The sequence below is a fragment of the Solea senegalensis genome, unplaced genomic scaffold (genome assembly GCF_019176455.1).
Source record: "Solea senegalensis isolate Sse05_10M unplaced genomic scaffold, IFAPA_SoseM_1 scf7180000013475, whole genome shotgun sequence".
Taxonomy (NCBI): Eukaryota; Metazoa; Chordata; class Actinopteri; order Pleuronectiformes; family Soleidae; genus Solea; species Solea senegalensis.
In genome coordinates, this window is record NW_025320830.1 from 96,701 (window position 1) to 114,213 (window position 17,513).

The following is a 17,513-nucleotide window of genomic DNA, read 5'->3' on the forward strand; positions in this document are numbered from 1 at the left end:
AAAGACTCCTGTTAAATATAGAGGTTTCCCTGGTAGTTGTTTGAGATTAACCCACGTTTTTAGGATTGTTAAGTAGTTTTAAGTGATCTACAGTTCGGCGCTGTTCGGCTTGATTTCTGTGTGGGACGTCTCTTCCTGTGACAGGACTCTGGCCAGTCAGCGGCCGGCAGTCTGACCAATCATCGCATAGTACCTACTACTAGCACGATTGGAATCCGCTGGAGCAGGTACTAAAAATAGCACATGGCACCAGGTACTATGCTAGTGGAAACCCTACTTAGACCGTGCAGTGGCGAGTAGAGCCGGTGGAAATGCGCCAATTGATGCCTTAGTTTCAGGAGCCTTAGTTGCCTTAATTTCAGATAAGGTATAAATTCGCCCTCTGGGAAGGGACGTACCTGGAAGAAGATCAATGAGCCAGTCACAGGGGCAATGTTGTGGTGGGGAGGTAACCCAGGTCTTATTGAAAACCTCCTTTAAATCCATTTATTCCTTGAGAAAGTCGGATAGGTCTGTAAACTAAGAGGTTACTGGCACAACAGGGGCAGCTAACAAGACAGTCTTCAAACAGACAACATGCCAACAAGCATTCCATTGAATAATTGTTCCTGAAGCCCAATCTATGTGTGTCTTCTAAACCAAGGGTAACCTAATATAACAGGTTCTTTTGGTGCGTTAATCAAGTGGAAAGAGAGCGTCTCGGTGTGATTACCTGATATAATTTAAAGAGAAGCTGATCGATGTGTAACCCTGCAGAGTGGGCAATCATCTAAAGTTGTTGCATGGATCTTCAGAGCCACTCGACCAAGACCCAAATGAGCTGGTCAGTGAATACCTGTGCAAACAAGCTGAGCATGTATCAAAGCTTGTCTTTCATTATAGTTCATTGTAGAATGCATTGAAGAGAGGAGAAGTTCCAGTTATTCTCAGCTGCTATGGTGTGAACTTCAATGGAATAAGTGGACACTGACTTCCTTTCCAGAGTCAGTCCTCGAGCAACCTCTCTTTTAGGAATGATGTGATCAAAAATCCTATGCAGCTCATCATAGAATTTCTTTACAGATGAGAACTCTGCAGTTCCCTTGTCTTTAGCTCTGCCTGTCAGAAACAATACACATGTATTGTGTATTGTGACTGCTCGGTAGGGGAATAAGAAGGTTGCAGTCCAAAGGCAAGGGAACGCTGCTCGAAGAATGGCCGGCAGGAACCAGGAGCACCAGAATAGTATTGATGATGTTCTTGAACAGAACACATGCTTCTCTCATGACGCCATCTCCCACAGACCCCTGGTCTGTTTATTGTGGCATTGCAGAGCGGTGGCTTGTGCTCCCAGCTCATTATGGAGTGACTCTGTGTCAGCTGGGTTCATTTTGGCCAGGTTGTCCTGTGACTTGTGCTGGTAAACGGCAAACAGGTCGGTATAGGCAGATCAGATAAGATAAACTAAGATAATGCTGGCTAGCTTGGTGTAAACACAAGATAATCTGGCAGCAGTAAACTGAAAGTGAGCTGATATACACTATATGGACGAAAGTATTCGGACAAATGACCATAACACCAACATGGACTGTAATGACGTTACACACTACTTTAATATGGAGTTGGTCCCCCTTTGCAGGCTCCACTCTTTGAGAAGGCTTTCCACAGAAGTCTGGAGTGTTTCTATGGGAATGCACTGATGTTGCATGAGAAGGTGTGGCTCTGTTATGCCACTGACGATGTCAGGGGATGATTGTGGTGTTAAAAGGCATGACAGTGGACAGTTAGCAGCTCAGCTCATTTGTGTTTGTCAGTGAGGGTGGGTTGATTACTGGGTAAGTTCCTGTGACTGTGTTTTCTCTTGTTGTGGATGTGTTTTTAATTAGTTGTGTCTGTTTTAATAATTTACAGCAAAGATGAACTCAACATTCTTACCATTGTCGTACTTTATTCTCGGGGGTTATTTAAATGAAGGAAAGTTGACATATTTTTATTTCACCATCACAATTTCACTGTACATCCTGATTGTTTTTTCCAACATGTGTGTGATTGTAGTTATTTGTATGAACAGAAGTCTCCATGAACCTATGTACCTGTTTCTGTGCAGCCTGTTTGTAAATGAACTGTACGGTAGTACAGGATTGTTTCCATTACTGCTGATCCACATTCTCTCTGATGTTCACACTGTTTCTGTTCCTCTCTGTTTCCTGCAGATTTTCTGTGTTTACACTTATGGAAGTGTTGAGTTTTTAAACTTAGCTGTAATGTCGTACGACAGGTACCTCGCCATCTGCTGCCCTCTGCAATATAACACACGTATGACGACTCACAGGGCGTTGGTCTTCATTTTCATTGTGTGGATTTACTCTTTTGTGAAGTTTTTAATCACATTGTCTTTAAACCTGCGTCTGACGCTGTGTGGAAACATCATAGACAGTTTGTATTGTCATAACTACCTGGTTGTTAAGTTGGCGTGCTCTGACACCACCGTAAACAACATCTATGGACTATTTGGTATCATTATCACTATTGTAGTTCCTCTCGTTCCCATCCTCTTTTCCTATTTGAGGATTTTAAAAGTCTGTTTCTCTGGTTGTAGAAAGACGAGACAGAAAGCTCTCAGCACCTGCGCACCTCACCTGGCTTCACTGCTCAACTTCTCCTTTGGTTGTATGTTTGAGATTCTTCGGAGTAGGTTTGATATGAGTGCTGTACCCAGAGTCGTGCGTAGCATGCTGTCTCTGTATTTCCTCATCATTCAGCCACTGCTGAATCCAGTAATGTTTGGATTGCAAATGACCAAAATACGAAATGCCTGTATACATGTCCTCAGCTGTACGACATTGGCTGGTCACAGTGGAAACTAACTTGCATCATATTTGACTTTTTGTGATGTCATCAGAGCCTCAACCACAATAATATTAATACTAATAATAATACTAATAACAATAATAATAATAATAAGGATATAATGAGGATTACATCACCTGTAACACAGCAATCAGTCAATACCACATAGAGCTGAACAATTATTTGATAACAATACTTATCTAATATAATTTATTTCTTTATTGGCAACAACATGCACATTCACTTTGAGATTTCACAGATATAATGACTTAAAAAGTTTTACCTCAGAGGTGTGAAATGTTTCTGTTAGTTTTTTTTCTGTATGAAGAATTTAAAAATATTTGTTTTTAATATATATGTGTATATATATATATGGAAAAAAACAGAGGTTTTCAGTTGGATCAATGTTTTTTTAATTTTTTTTATTCATGATGTGACCAAAGTGACACAAACGCATATTAAAAGGTGAGTTAACCTTAAAGTGTTACTGTGTCACTTTTAGACATGACAGGTGGGTGCAAGGAATTTGAAGAGAATTGGTCTTCATTGTGTTTGTCTTTATGAAAACCCTTCTCTACACTGCGTTCCAAATTATTATATGCAAATTGTATTTAAGTGTCATAAAGATTACATTTTTTTTTCAATTAAACTCATGGATGGTGTTGTGTTTCAGGGCTCTTTGGATCACTGAAATCAATCTCAGACACCTGTGATAATCAGTTTGCCAGGTGAGCCCAATTAAAGGAAAAACTACTAAAGAAGGACGTTCCACATTATTAAGCAGACTGCCATTTTCAAGCAATATGGGAAAGAAAAAGGATCTCTCTGCTGCTGAAAAGCATGAAATAGTTGAATGCCTTGGACAAGGTATGAAAACCTTAGATATTTCACCAAAACTTAAGCATGATCATCGTACTGTTAAGAGATTTGTGGCTGATTCGGAGCATACACGCGTTCGTGCAGATAAAGGCACAATGAGGAAGGTTTCTGCCAGACAAATACATCGGATTAAGAGAGCAGCTTCTAAAATGCCATTACAAAGCAGCAAACAGGTATTTGAAGCTGCTGGTGCCTCTGGAGTCCCACGAACATCAAGGTGTAGGATCCTCTTGTCAGTCTTGTTCACTGATGAGTGCCTTACAACCCTGGATGGTCCAGGTAGATGGAGTAGTGTATGGTTGGTGAACAGCCACCATGTCCCAACAAGGCTGCGACGTCAGCAAGGAGGTGGCGGAGTCATGTTTTGGGCCGGAATCATGGGGAGAGAGCTGGTCGGCCCCTTTAGGGTCCATGAAGGTGTGAAAATGACCTCTGAAAAGTATGTGGAGTTTCTGACTGACCACTTTCTTCCATGGTACAAAAAGAAGCACCATGCTTTCCGTAACAAAATCATCGTCATGCATGACAATGCACCATGACACCACGTCAAGATCTAGGAGGATGGGAGGCAGTTCACATCCAAACAGCAGCTCTGGGAGGCTATACTGACATTCTGCAAAGAAATTCAAGCAGAAACTCTCCAAAAACTCATAAGTTCAATGGATGCAAGAATTGTGAAGCTGCTATCAAATAAGGGGTCCTATGTTAAAATGTAACTTGACCTGTTAAGATGTTTTTGATTGAAATAGCTTTTGATTGAAATAAATATGACTTCCTAATGCTGCAAATTCAACAAATGACCATTTTCAGTTCTTTACAACCTATAAAATGTTTTGAAACTCTGGTGTGCATAATAATTTGGAACAGTGCATTTTAAGTTTTTTATTTTTTGAAAAAAATACTGTTATCATTGGAAGATTTGTTCAGTAACATTCAAATTATACTCTAACGGTTAATTACTGAAAATAATGCTGACTGTCATTTGCATCGACTATTTAGAAAAATTAGAGAAAAATATCACTTGCATAATAATTTGGAACGCTGTGTATTGACACTAAAGATTATACATAGGCAAAACTGGGCAACCACATGCAAAGGAGTCATCCAAATAAAATTAACTTTGATGTCCATGTAAAGCAAATCCAGAATTTCTCCTCTTCACACATTATAAACAGTATGTTAGAAAATAATGGCTGAGAACATTTGAAAAAAGATGCAACAGTGGAATAAAGAATTATGGCATAAAGATTGAAAACCGTTTCTCTTCATTAGTTTATTGGTTTACTAGTTAGCTGAAATGTGTTTGTTTGAGAAAAAGCAATCCTCCTGTCGTCAAAACTGCAACCTCTTCACACTGCCCTGGTGGTGGCCAACACCTGGAAGCAAATGCAACTTACTGCCGACTATCTGGACACAGCTCACACTTTTGGGCATACTGGGGTTAAATGGCCCTAAGAACTGACCCCAGAACATCCCTGGGTACTTGGTCATACACCTTCTCCAAATCCCCAAAACACATATAGACTGGAAAATTGTACTCTCAGGCCCACTCCAGGATCCCTGCCAAAGTAAAGAGCTTGTGTGTTGTTCCACAGCCAGGACAGAATCCACATTGCTCCTCTTCAATTTGAGGTTCGACAATCAGCTAAATCCTCTTTTCCAGCACCTTAGACTAAACTTGGTAGTGGGATGTCCCAAACAAGTAAACTATTGAGAGATTAGGGGGCGCCACTGCAAAGACCCACTCATCCTCAAAAGCCACTGCACTATTGATCAACAAAAACATGGTCTTAAGTCAATGGCACAGTATTTTCATGCTTATTTAAACCCAGTATTAGATGCACAGACATAGGCCAGGTCACATTACATGTATACCAAGCTGATGATGATGATGATGTCAGAGAGGTCTCATGGGATGGTTGTGATGTTAAAAGGCACCAGGGTCGGCAGCTCAGCTCAGTGTTTGTCAGTGAGGGTGGGTTGATTACTGGGTAAGTTCCTGTGACTCTGTGTTTTCGTTTGTCTCTTGATGCATTGCTGAGGATGTGTCATGTAAAACACCATAGTGTCTGTTGGCGAACATGGAGATTCTATTTTGTGGATGTGTTTTTATTAGTTGTGCCTGTTTAATAATTTACAGCAAAGATGAACTCAACATTCCCAACATTTTCGTACTTTATTCTTGGGGGTTATTTAAATGAAGGAAAGTTGACATATTTTTATTTCACTGTCACAATTTTACTGTACATCATGATTGTCTTTTCTAACACATGTGTGATTGTAGTTATCTGTATGAACAGAAGTCTCCATGAACCTATGTACCTGTTTCTGTGCAGCCTGTTTGTAAATGAACTGTACGGTAGTACAGGCTTGTTTCCATTACTGCTGATCCAAATTCTTTCAGACGTTCACACCATCTCTGTTCCTTTCTGTTTCCTGCAGATTTACTGTGTTTACACTTATGCTAATATAGAAATATGTAACTTAGCTGTGATGTCATTTGACAGGTACATTGCCATTTGTTGTCCTCTGCAGTATAACACACGTATGACGACTCACAGAACTTTTGTCTTCATTGCTGTCATATGGCTGTATTCGTCTGTGAAGTTTTTAATCACGTTGTCTTTAAACCTGCGTCTCACACTGTGTGGAAATGTCATTGACAGTGTGGTTTGTAACAACCATCTGGTTGTTAAGTTGGCATGCTCTACCACCAGAGTAAACAACATCTATGGACTATTTGGTGTCATTATCACTATTGTAGTTCCTCTGGTTCCCATCCTCTTTTCCTACATGAGGATTTTAAAAGTCTGTTTCTCTGGTTGTAAACAGACAAGACAGAAAGCTCTCGGCACCTGTGCACCTCACCTGGCCTCACTGCTCAACTTCTCCTTTGGTTGTATGTTTGAAATTCTTCAGAGTAGGTTTGATATGAGTGCTGTACCCAGAGTCATGCGTGTGATGCTGTCTCTGTATTTCCTCATCATTCAGCCACTGCTGAATCCAGTAATGTTTGGATTACAAATGACCAAAATACGAAATGCCTGTAAACATGTCCTCGGCTGTAAAACATTGGCTGGTCACAGGGGAAACTAGGATACCTGTCATTTAATGTGTTAGAATTTAATTGAATTCTTTCACTGAACTAAAATAAAATGTACTCTATGTGATCTCAGTGGAAATGTGTTTTTCTTGTGTTTGTTACAGACATCAGATTCTCAAACATTTGTACTACTAATAATAATTGAACTGTACTTTTACTATCTTTCTGTCCGTATATTAATAAGAATAAGAATAATACAAAAAAGTATTTTGGATGAGCAGGCCACAGCTATGGATTACATCACCTGTAACAAAAGAGTCAGTCAAAACCACATTGAGCTGAGAAATTATTTGATAACTTCAAGCATTGGCAACAACATGCAAATTCACTTTGAGATTTCGCAGATATCTTAAACTTAAAAAGTTTTGCCTCAGATGTGTGAGAATTTACACATCCCTGGGGACTTGGTCATACACTTTCTCCAAATCCACAAAACTAAATTCTATTTTGTGGATTTTTATTTTTTTATTAGTTGTGCCTGTTTTAATAATTTACAGCAAAATATAGACTGGAAAATTCTACTCCCAGGCCCACTCCAGTAAAGAGCTGGTCTGTTGTTCCAAGCAAAGGCGAGGTCTCATTTGGCACATTTTGTCACCAATTTTATTCTGTCACCAAATTCTATATAAAATGGCCATAATCTGAGTTTGAATAAATAATGATATAACCTGTCATTATTCACTTAAATATGATCATAAATCTGTCAGTTTCCCTTGACTTCATAGTGTAAGGCAGAGAGAGCCCCTTTAATTCGTCGTTATCCAATCCATTCCACTTGTTCATATAAAGAACGCCCACATCACTGAAAATCCAGTCCACGTTTTCCCTTCGACGTTGCTCGAACTCCTGCAGCGTGTGTGCACCTTGAAGCACACAGAGCGAATACAGCAGCATTAGCAGAATAACGTGAAGGAAGAATGGATATCAGAAGTAAGTAAGTATTCATCACTGCTGGTAGTAACAGCTAGTTAACTCCAGCCCCAGCTAACAGCAGAAAGTCCCATGTAATGAATGAACCAAGTGCTCCCTGTTTGAAAAATAAAAACCTAGCTTGCACACTATAGACGATCTCTGCACACGTCTCACCTTTGTTGTTTTGCGGTCAAAAGTTACATTCCAGCGCTAAAAGAACACTGCTACTTAGCTAGCTAGTTAGTCTGACTGCATTGTGAAGGCCCTGGTTGTTTATAGAGTTAAGTGTGCAGTGCACTCTTTTTACCATAGACTAACTTCCGAAGCATCAGCTGCTGTGTTTCTCACTTGCGCCAGGACCTGAGCTCATTCACGTATGACTATCAGTGGATAATAACAACAACAATAATAATAATAATAATACACTAATAATAATCCCTTCACCATCCCTATTGACCTGTAGGAGTCAAGGCAGAGGAGCACAGGGAGTGAGAGGAGCAAGACCTCTACTAAAGGTGAGTCTAAAGGATTTCACAGGATAGAGTCATTTGAGATGCAGACAGTCTTGTCATTTTATGGAACTCAATATGAATATGAAATATGAAACATTTCAGTCAACATGCCCAATTGTTTATTGTTCTCATGAACAAAATGTTTCTGCATATCTTCCGATATGCAGAAACATTTGGCCACACAGCATGCAATTCATTTGCAGGACTGTCACGTGTTTGATATGCTGCTACTTAGGGACGAGTCAAGCAGCAGTGGAGCTAACGAGATGCCATCTGTTATTAATGCTGAAGGTAAATTTCACCTCTCCAGGCAGGACAGGCCCTTTCTACTTAGTTAATGTGAGTGCCATTTCATTGTCCATCAAATTTAGATGATAATGATGACGGCCAGAGTCTGGCTGGTTCAAATGCTGCAGCAAGTTGCACTCGTGCACCTCTAGCTACACCGTTCACAGAGGCAGGGAAAAATAAAATTACCGAAGCAAGGATAAACCAATGTCTATTTTCTTTTTCTTTTTTTTTTGAAGTATGTTTGTTATTTTTCTAAAGACAGAGAAACAAAAAGGAGAGAAAAAAAGAGATAACATTCAGAACATAGTACATCCGAAATTATGGTATCAGTCCATGGTCATATTTCGATAATAAAGCAAATGACAAAAAAAACCAACCCAAATGACAAAAAAAATCCCACATCTATGACTAAATAAAATAATAAAATTAAGTATATGCAAACTCCTATACTATGCGCAGTGAGGTGTTAAGATTTTAAGTCTTACCCCTTAAGGTATCTCAGCACAGGGTCCCACATTTTTATTGTTTTATACCTCTCCTCTGTCTGAATAGAATTGAATAGAACTTCTTTTCATATTTGTTAGTAGAAGGCACTTGTAGCTCCCAGAACCGCCTCTAGCGTGCTGGGTTCCAGGCTTTTTCCAAAAGCCTCAGAAAAACAATGAAAAATGCTTTTCCAGTACGAGTGAAGTTTACTGCATGACTGGATTTGCAGCGATTACACATGGGTGAAACAGGGTGAAATCTGTGCAGTTTCTCCTGTGAATAGTGGAGTCGGTGTATTGTTTTAAATTGCATAACATTGTCTCACGTTAACTGAACATTTATGTACATTATGTAGACATTCCTCCCAGTCATCTGCCCATGCCTTTTTATAAACCTATACTCAGCAGAGCTCTCTCATGAAGGATTCCATAAGAAAGGGAAACCACCCCACATGAAGCCGGGTCAAATTTATTCATTGCCTCAAGAATATCATGTTTGTTCAGAACTTCAAATTTCAGTATATTTTTCTTAACAAAATCTGAAGATATACGAATACAAACCTTTTTTCGGCACAAGCTCGGGTCGGGTGGTTGTGTGATTCAAGTCACTACCACCTGGGTTTTCATCACCATCCATTTTCCGCCTCCACTGAATCCCATGATGGAAAGGCGCTTCTATGTTGAGAAAGAAGGCAGTGACAAGGCTACGTTTGGGGAGAGGAGAGGAAATAGGATCTTTTATTTGTGATACAGCTCAAATGCAGAAGAATGAGATCACGTGTAGTTGTGACTCAAGATCACAATGTTTTTGTAATGATTTATTGTGCAGCCATGGCACTCGCACCCATCAGTGCACCTGTAGGTGTGTTGGCCAGCACATTGTTGTTGCATTGCTTTCTTGAGGCAGCCAAAAGCCACTTCAGCATTGATCAACCAAAAACACAAAGGCCACATATACCAAGTTGATGATGACGATGATGATGATGATGATGTCGTCAGGGAGGTCTCGGGATGGTTGTGGTGTTAAAAGACATGAGGTTTGTTAGCTCAGCTCATTTGTGTTGGTGAGGGTCAGTGAGGGTGGGTTGATTACTGGCTAAGTTCCTGTGACTCTGAGGATGTGTCATGTAAGGTACCATAGTGTCTGTTGGTGAACATGAAGATTTTAAGTTGTGGATGTGTTTTTATTAGTTGTGTCTGTTTTAATAATTTACAGCAAAGATGAACTCAACATTATCACCATTGTCGTACTTTATTCTTGGGGGTTATTTAAATGAAGGAAAGTTGACCTATTTTTATTTCACCATCACAGTTTCACTGTACATCCTGATAGTTTTTTCTAACATGTGTGTGATTGTAGTTATTTGTATGAACAGAAGTCTCCATGAACCTATGTACCTGTTTCTGTGCAGCCTGTTTGTAAATGAACTGTACGGTAGTACAGGATTGTTTCCATTACTGCTGATCCACATTCTCTCTGATGTTCACACTGTTTCTGCCCCTTTTTGTTTCCTGCAGATTTACTGTTTGTACACTTATGTACATGTGGAGTTTTGTAGTTTAGCTGTAATGTCGTACGACAGGTACCTCGCCATCTGCTGCCCTCTGCAATATAACACACGTATGACGACTCACAGGGCATTGGTCTTTGTTTTCATTGTGTGGATTTACTCTTTTGTGAAGTTTTTAATCACATTGTCTTTAAACCTGCGCCTGACGCTGTGTGGAAACATCATAGACAGTTTGTATTGTCATAACTACCTGGTTGTTAAGTTGGCGTGCTCTGACACCACCGTAAACAACATCTATGGACTATTTGGTGTCATTATCACTATTGTAATTCCTCTGGTTCCCATCCTCTTTTCCTATTTGAGGATTTTAAAGGTCTGTTTCTCTGGTTGTAGAAAGACGAGACAGAAAGCTCTCAGCACCTGTGCACCTCACCTGGCTTCACTGCTCAACTTCTCCTTTGGTTGTATGTTTGAGATTCTTCAGAGTAGGTTTGATATGAGTGCTGTGCCCAGAGTCGTGCGTAGCATGCTGTCTCTGTATTTCCTCATCATTCAGCCACTGCTAAGTCCAGTAATGTTTGGATTGCAAATGACCAAAATACGAAATGCCTGTATACATGTCCTCAGCTGTAAGACATTGGCTGGTCACAGTGGAAACTTGGGTATTTAATTATTTCACTGAACTAAATAGTAAGAATGTGATCTCAGTGAAAATGTGTTTTTCATGTGCATGTTACAGACATCAGATTGTCAAACATTTGTACTACTACTATTAATTATCTGTCTGTCCGTCCGTCTAAACTTTATTTCCTACTCCATCACAGATAAATTGTGATAACAGCACTGCTGCACTTTTATTTAACTGATTATTTTGAATGGCCTCCACTGCTAACATAGCGCACACTTAGTCAAGCTTGCTTAAGTGCAGCTACTGTTGTTCTAGTTCCCATTTTTCTTTGATATTGTCAGTGCTGTGTGTGTGTCATCAGTCACTTTTGTATACGTGTAAAACATATTTTGTTGTGTGCAAACCTTTTTCTTTAATATTTATAAAGTAGTTTTTTACTGATCAGTTCTCTATTTTTCTAGTCTGTAATACAATGTCTTATCTGGAGATACATATACGTGTTACATATAAATGTTTATTTAAAGACATTCTGCTCTGAGTTATATTTTATTTCACTGCCCGTGCCCTCTTTTATTTTGTTATTTCACTATGTTTAAATGAATAAATGAATGAATGAATGCTATGAAAACTCATGTCAACGAATATATTTGTTTTTGTACATAAACAATGTTCTGTCTGTCTTAATCCTAAATAAGTTAAAAACGTCATTCAGTGCATAAAAATAATGATATATATGTATGTGTGTGTGTGTGTGTGTGTGTGTGTGTGTGTATCTGCTGCTGGTCTCCCTCTCTCTCTTCTGTCTCTCCCTCATCTCCCTCTTGTCCTTTCTCTCCCCCCATTTTCTGTCCCCCACCTCTCCACTGTCCCCCATTTTTCCTTTCACCCCAACCGGTCGAGGCAGATGACCGCACATCTCTGAGCCTGGTTCTGTCAGAGATTTCTTCCTGTTAAGAGGGAGTTTTTTCTCTCCACTGATGCCTAGTGCTTGCTCATTGTGTGAACTGTTGGGGTTCTCTGCTCTCTTTGATGTTGTCTATGTACAGTGCCTTGAGATAATGTATGTTATGATTTGGCGCTATACAAATTGAATTGAATTGAATTGAATTGAATTGAATTGAATACACAAAATTTGTATGGTCGAGGACTACAGAGTTTATTGTACAAAGTAATGAGAATGAATTAGTAGGATGGAGATCAAAGTGCTTAGAAACCCATACACAATACCTAGGATCAATCAACCAATCAGTTGGTATATCAACATAGATCAACGTTTTCATTTAAGTATTTTCTTATTTATAGTTTTTCTAATACTAAGTCGTTTTTACTGACCAGTTCTCTGTTTTTATAATATTGTAATAGAAGTTCTTATCTTGAGATACCTAAAAAAGATCCTGTGATGGAAGTGTAAACTGTTCTTGACGTTAGGGAAAATAATTAAAATGATGTTCCATTATATATGATATAATAAGGCCTTTGTTTACGCTGTTTGCCTTTGTTTAATTTGACTGTTAGAGGTGAAATAGAAGGAGAACAATTCCCAACTTCATCCTACATTCATAAGAACACTGGATTGTTATTACTTTTACTGTTTATTTAAAGACATTTTGCTTAGATTTTTTTGATTTTGTTAATTCTCTTCCTTATTTTATTTTGTTATTTTACCACATTTAAATTAAATAATTTAATGAATGAATAAATTAAAATTCATGTCAAGGAATATTTGCTATTTTATTTTAACAATATTCTGTGTGTGTGTGTGTGTGTGTGGCAGTGCAGCTCTGTTAGTCGGTCAGTCTGTGTATTTATTATTAGAATAATTATTTTTGCACGTTTAACTGACTTCAGCTCTGTGATGACGTGATCGTGATTCTTATTAAACTTATTAAAATTCTTAGTTCTTATTAAACTAGATTTATCATCCCAAAGAAATGTGTATTAGACAGGAACAAAATGAGGAACCAGTCAGAAAAATCTTAATCAGTTATTTTACTGAGTAAATATATACAGTAAATCCATCCTTGTGTCCATAAATGAAGAAAGAAGAGAGAACTAACTAAAACTGAATTGTTTGTTCATAAAACTAACTAAAATTGTAGTGAACATTTTGGGTTCATATGGAGTGTATTTATTTCTTCTCTGCCAGCTATTTTGAAAGGTTTTATTTGAGACAGCATTTTCAGTCATTCATAATAAAATGTTTAGAATGTTGGACATAAGGCAATGCAAGTTAAACATAACATTTGTGTCTCATAAGTAACCCTCATGAGACGCATCACATTGTTTTTGAGCCAGGAGTCTCAGGAGCTCAATCTGAGGAAAAACATGAGCAATGAAAAAAAAAAAATAAACCCAATAGAATATTATCTATCTATCGAAGTCTCAGATGAACCAAGCCTTTAATCCTAAATGTTTGTTTTTTTTAAATTTTGTTCAGGTTTTTCCTCAGATTGAGCGCTTGAATACGGTGGCCCTGAAGTGCAAATCACAACACATTGCTACAATACGTATTATGACCTTTTTGAATCTGCACCTGGCAAACAAAAAACAAAACTAAAACTAACACTGTAATCACATACTCAATAAAAACCAAGCATTTACAACAAATAAAGACTAGCAAACCTACTTTAATACTACTCCAAAACTAATCCAATCCAATCCAAACCACAATGGACCAAAGTGCTGTACAGAATAAATAAAAGGCATAATAAATAAAAGGTTCAAAATTATATAAAACAGCTTAAAATAAATTAGAATCATAAAATACAATAAGAATTAGCAGCCATACAATAAAAAAAACAATAAATTCTATTCAAATTAAAATATGTAAAATAAATAAAAACCAAACGTCTCATGAAGTGTCAAAGGCCAAGGAGAAAAGGTGGGTTTTAAGAAGGGATTTAAAAACAGACAAGGACGAGGCCTGTCTTATGTGCAGGGGCAGAGCATTCCAAAGTTTTGGAGCTGCGACAGCGAAGGCACGATCCCCTCTGAGCTTCTGCTTGGTTTTAGGCACACTCAGGAGCAGCTGATCAGCTGACCTGAGAGAGCGAGCGGGTGAGTATGGATGTAGAAGCTCAGAGAGGTAGGGCGGGGCAAGACCATTCAGGGATTTAAAAACAAATAAAATAATTTTAAAATCGATCCTGAAGTGTATGGGCAGCCAGTGGAGTGAAGCTAAAATGGGGGAAATGTGCTCAAATTTACGCGTGTCAGTTAAAAGACGTGCGGCAGTGTTTTGTACCATCTGAAGACGAGCAATGGAGGACGCACTAACCCCCACATAAAGAGAATTGCAGTAGTCCAGCCGAGTGGTGACAAAGGCTTGAATGACTATTTCAAAATGTTGCCTCGAGAGAATTGGCTTTATTTCGGCCAGCTGCCTCAATTGAAAAAACCTCGATTTAACAACGGACCTGATCTGGTTGTCAAGCTTCAGATCAGAGTCAATTTTAACCCCCAGGTTTGTGGTAGTGTGTTTTAAAAACGGTGCCAAGCAGCCCAGATCTACTTGGGGGGTCCCGGTGGTGCCACCAAACACCATCACTTCTGTCTTTTTGTCATTAAAATTTAAAAAGTTCAGAGCCATCCAGGCCTTTATGTCATCAAGACACTGAAGTAAAATTTTAAAAGAGTTAACTTCGTTCTTTTTAATAGGCATGTAGATTTGACTGTCATCTGCATAGCAATGGAACGAGATGCCACACTTTCTAAGAATGGAGCCAAGTGGAAGCAGATATAGAGAGAAAAGAAGGGGGCCCAGAACTCTTGCCTTGTGGGACCCCGCAGGTGAGAGGAGCCGAGGAGGATGTCGAGTCACCGAGGCTGACACAGAAAGTTCGATCAGCCAAGTATGACCTGAACCACTCCAAAGCTGTGCCCCTGATGCCGACCTGCTCCTCCAGACGTGAGATCAGGATCTCGTGGTCCACTGTATCAAAAGCAGCAGTTAAGTCTAAAAGCACAAGAACTACACAGTCACCGGAGTCAGTAGCTAAAAAGATATCATTAAAAACTCTTAAAAGTGCTGATTCTGTGCTGTGCAGTGATTTAAAACCGGACTGGAAAATCTCAAGGATATTATTTTCCTATAAAAAGGCCATTACTTGACCATGGACTAGCTTCTCAAGAATTTTTGAGATAAAAGGCAGTTTGGAGATGGTCCTGAAAACTAATTCAAACTCACTTATTTTAAAAGTCAAAACTATACTATAACTACTATAAAAAAAAAAAATAACCCAAAACTATTGTAACCTTCGTCCAGACTGAATGAATTTGCTTACGTTTACTGTTGTGAATTTTCAACAACTTATTTAAACGTTTGTAAAAGTCACAGATATTCTGTATATAATATACTAAAATAATAATTCGTAGTTGTTACGGCCAAGGACCACAACACAACAGTGTGTGGTTACAAGTTTTGAGAAAATATGTCACTTTCTTTGAAATGTATTCTTGAAACATTTGTTTTTTCTGTAACTTTAATGTTGCAGCTTTATATTTGTCTAAAGACTAGATTTTTACAGATGATGCGTATTTTGGTCAAAGTGAGTCCATACACCACCGGGTTGAAGCCAGGCTGACAGATGAGGAAGTACAGAGACAGGAAGATGCGTAACAGGATGGGAACTCCATTCATGTTGAACCTGCTCTGTATCGCTTCAAGGAAACAGCCACAGGAGAAGTTCAGCAGTGAAGCCAAGTGAGGAGTGCAGGTGCTCACTGCCTTCTGTCTGGACTTTTTGGAACCTGAGAAAATGACAAGCAGGATCTTGATGTACGTGTACAAGATCAGCAGAAATACACCGAACACACAGGTTGTGTACGTAAGGCCGTAGATGTTGTTGACTGTGGTGTCGTCGCACGCCAGCTTCACTACGGAAAAGTTGTCACAGTAGAGTCGCTCAATGATGGTACTACAAATTGTCAGTCGTGCATTTAATGAAAATACTATCAATATCGCTATGACAGGGATGAACCACATCAAGGTGATGAGCACGGCTATATTTCTAGATGTCATCCACCCATTGTACTGCAGAGTTCGATTCCACCCCTAGCTGATTGTACTCAATTCAACTGTAAGTCGCTTTGGATAAAAGCGTCTGCTAAATGACATGTAATGTAATGTAAAAAGTAAGCAGCAAACGTGAAATGTGTCACCAGAGTGGAGTTAATCATCACAGCACACAAACACACCCACACGCGCACACACAATCAGCTGTCAAGCTGTCTCTCAGATGCTGTGGAGTTTCCAGCTGCAGTGACAACAACAGTGTTCATACACAGAACAATACAGAGGATGGGATGAGTGTAAGCAGTGACACGTCACTTTCATAGGAGGGGCCTGCAACACTCGCTGACATGCAGATTTACATACGTCATTGTTCATCTAATTTGAATAATTTATTTGTGTAAAGAGTTTGCGGGCAACTGTAGCTCATTGGTAGAACGAGGACTTTCATTCAATATATTCAAGTTTCATTCCATATTTTACTGCGGGCAGAGAGTCACGCACACAGAGAGAGAGAAGCGCTGTGTGAGAGCAGCACAGTGCACATAAACAGAGTTACAAATGAGGACGAGCTGGATTTAGATTTGTGTCAATATTTTCAAACAACACATTTTAAGAAGCAAATAAAATATCGATTTAATCATTCAAAAATATTGCATTTGCAGCCTTATATCCGCGGGCGGGTCTCTCTTAACTGTTCCGAGGCTGAGGCTCAAAACCAGGGGTGACCGCGCTTACTCCGTCAGAGCGCCTCGGCTTTGGAGCGGCCTTCCCGCTGAGATAAGGCTTGCTAATTAGCAAGTCTATCTTTTAAATCTCTTCCTAAAACTACTTTTTATAGACATTGACATTGAAAAACCCAATAAACTCAATAAAAGACTAAAGGTTTGATTCACTTTGATGAATTAAACCTCTAGTCCAGAGGTCACTAACAGGTGGACCGCAGTCCGAGTCCGGACCCAGACGCTGTCCTATACGGACCTGGACCTACAGTGAATAAATTATTCGTCCAATTGTATTTGAGTTAAGCCATCCCACGTGATGCCACTAAAAGCCAATCAAATCTGTGCGTCCCGCTAAATATTGCGACCCTGAATACGGACAGATGAAGGCAGTGAGGAGCGAGTGACGGACAGGGCATCAGTGAGCTTTACAGCGAGAGTAGACGGAGAAAAGAGCGTCACAGCAAGAGTAGATGGAGAAAAGAGCGTTACAGCGAGAGTAGACGTAGAGAAAAGAGCGCTACAGCAAGAGAAGACGGAGAAAAGAGCTAGACAGTGAGAGTAGACGGAGAAAAGAGCATTACAGCGAGAGTAGACGGAGAGTAAAGAGCAGCGCGCAGAGTAGACGAG

The 17,513-nt window shown here is 39.3% G+C and overlaps 3 protein-coding genes across 3 annotated transcripts; 2 read left to right on the forward strand and 1 right to left on the reverse strand.

The window, feature by feature from the left end:
- The first annotated feature begins 266 nt into the window (after positions 1-266).
- Positions 267-11,705, forward strand: LOC122760356 (olfactory receptor 10J4-like). Its single transcript, XM_044015478.1, has 2 exons — positions 267-2,807; positions 11,145-11,705. Exons 1-2 carry the CDS (start codon positions 1,896-1,898, stop codon positions 11,190-11,192), a joined length of 960 nt encoding a protein of 319 aa, XP_043871413.1. The 5' UTR covers positions 267-1,895; the 3' UTR covers positions 11,193-11,705.
- On the forward strand, positions 5,628-6,863 carry LOC122760357 (olfactory receptor 10J4-like). Its single transcript, XM_044015479.1, has one exon. The coding sequence runs from the start codon at positions 5,854-5,856 to the stop codon at positions 6,802-6,804; it is 951 nt and encodes a 316-aa protein (XP_043871414.1). The 5' UTR covers positions 5,628-5,853; the 3' UTR covers positions 6,805-6,863.
- Positions 11,706-15,634: 3,929 nt separating the features above from the next.
- On the reverse strand, positions 15,635-16,170 carry LOC122760361 (olfactory receptor 52N5-like). The gene has a single exon (XM_044015484.1). It carries the CDS (start codon positions 16,168-16,170, stop codon positions 15,646-15,648), a length of 525 nt encoding a protein of 174 aa, XP_043871419.1. The 3' UTR covers positions 15,635-15,645.
- Between the last annotated feature and the right edge of the window lie 1,343 nt (positions 16,171-17,513).

What these genes read in the sequence shown, in the direction of transcription:
- LOC122760357 (XM_044015479.1), top strand. Translation starts at nt 5,854, where the DNA reads ATGAACTCAACATTCCCAACATTTTCGTACTTTATTCTTGGGGGTTAT.
- LOC122760361 (XM_044015484.1), bottom strand. Translation starts at nt 16,170, where the DNA reads ATGACATCTAGAAATATAGCCGTGCTCATCACCTTGATGTGGTTCATC.
- LOC122760356 (XM_044015478.1), top strand. Translation starts at nt 1,896, where the DNA reads ATGAACTCAACATTCTTACCATTGTCGTACTTTATTCTCGGGGGTTAT. An exon ending in GAAATGCCTGTATACATGTC is followed by an intron (nt 2,808 to 11,144) that starts CTCAGCTGTACG and finishes TGTATACATGTC; the next exon opens with CTCAGCTGTAAGACATTGGC.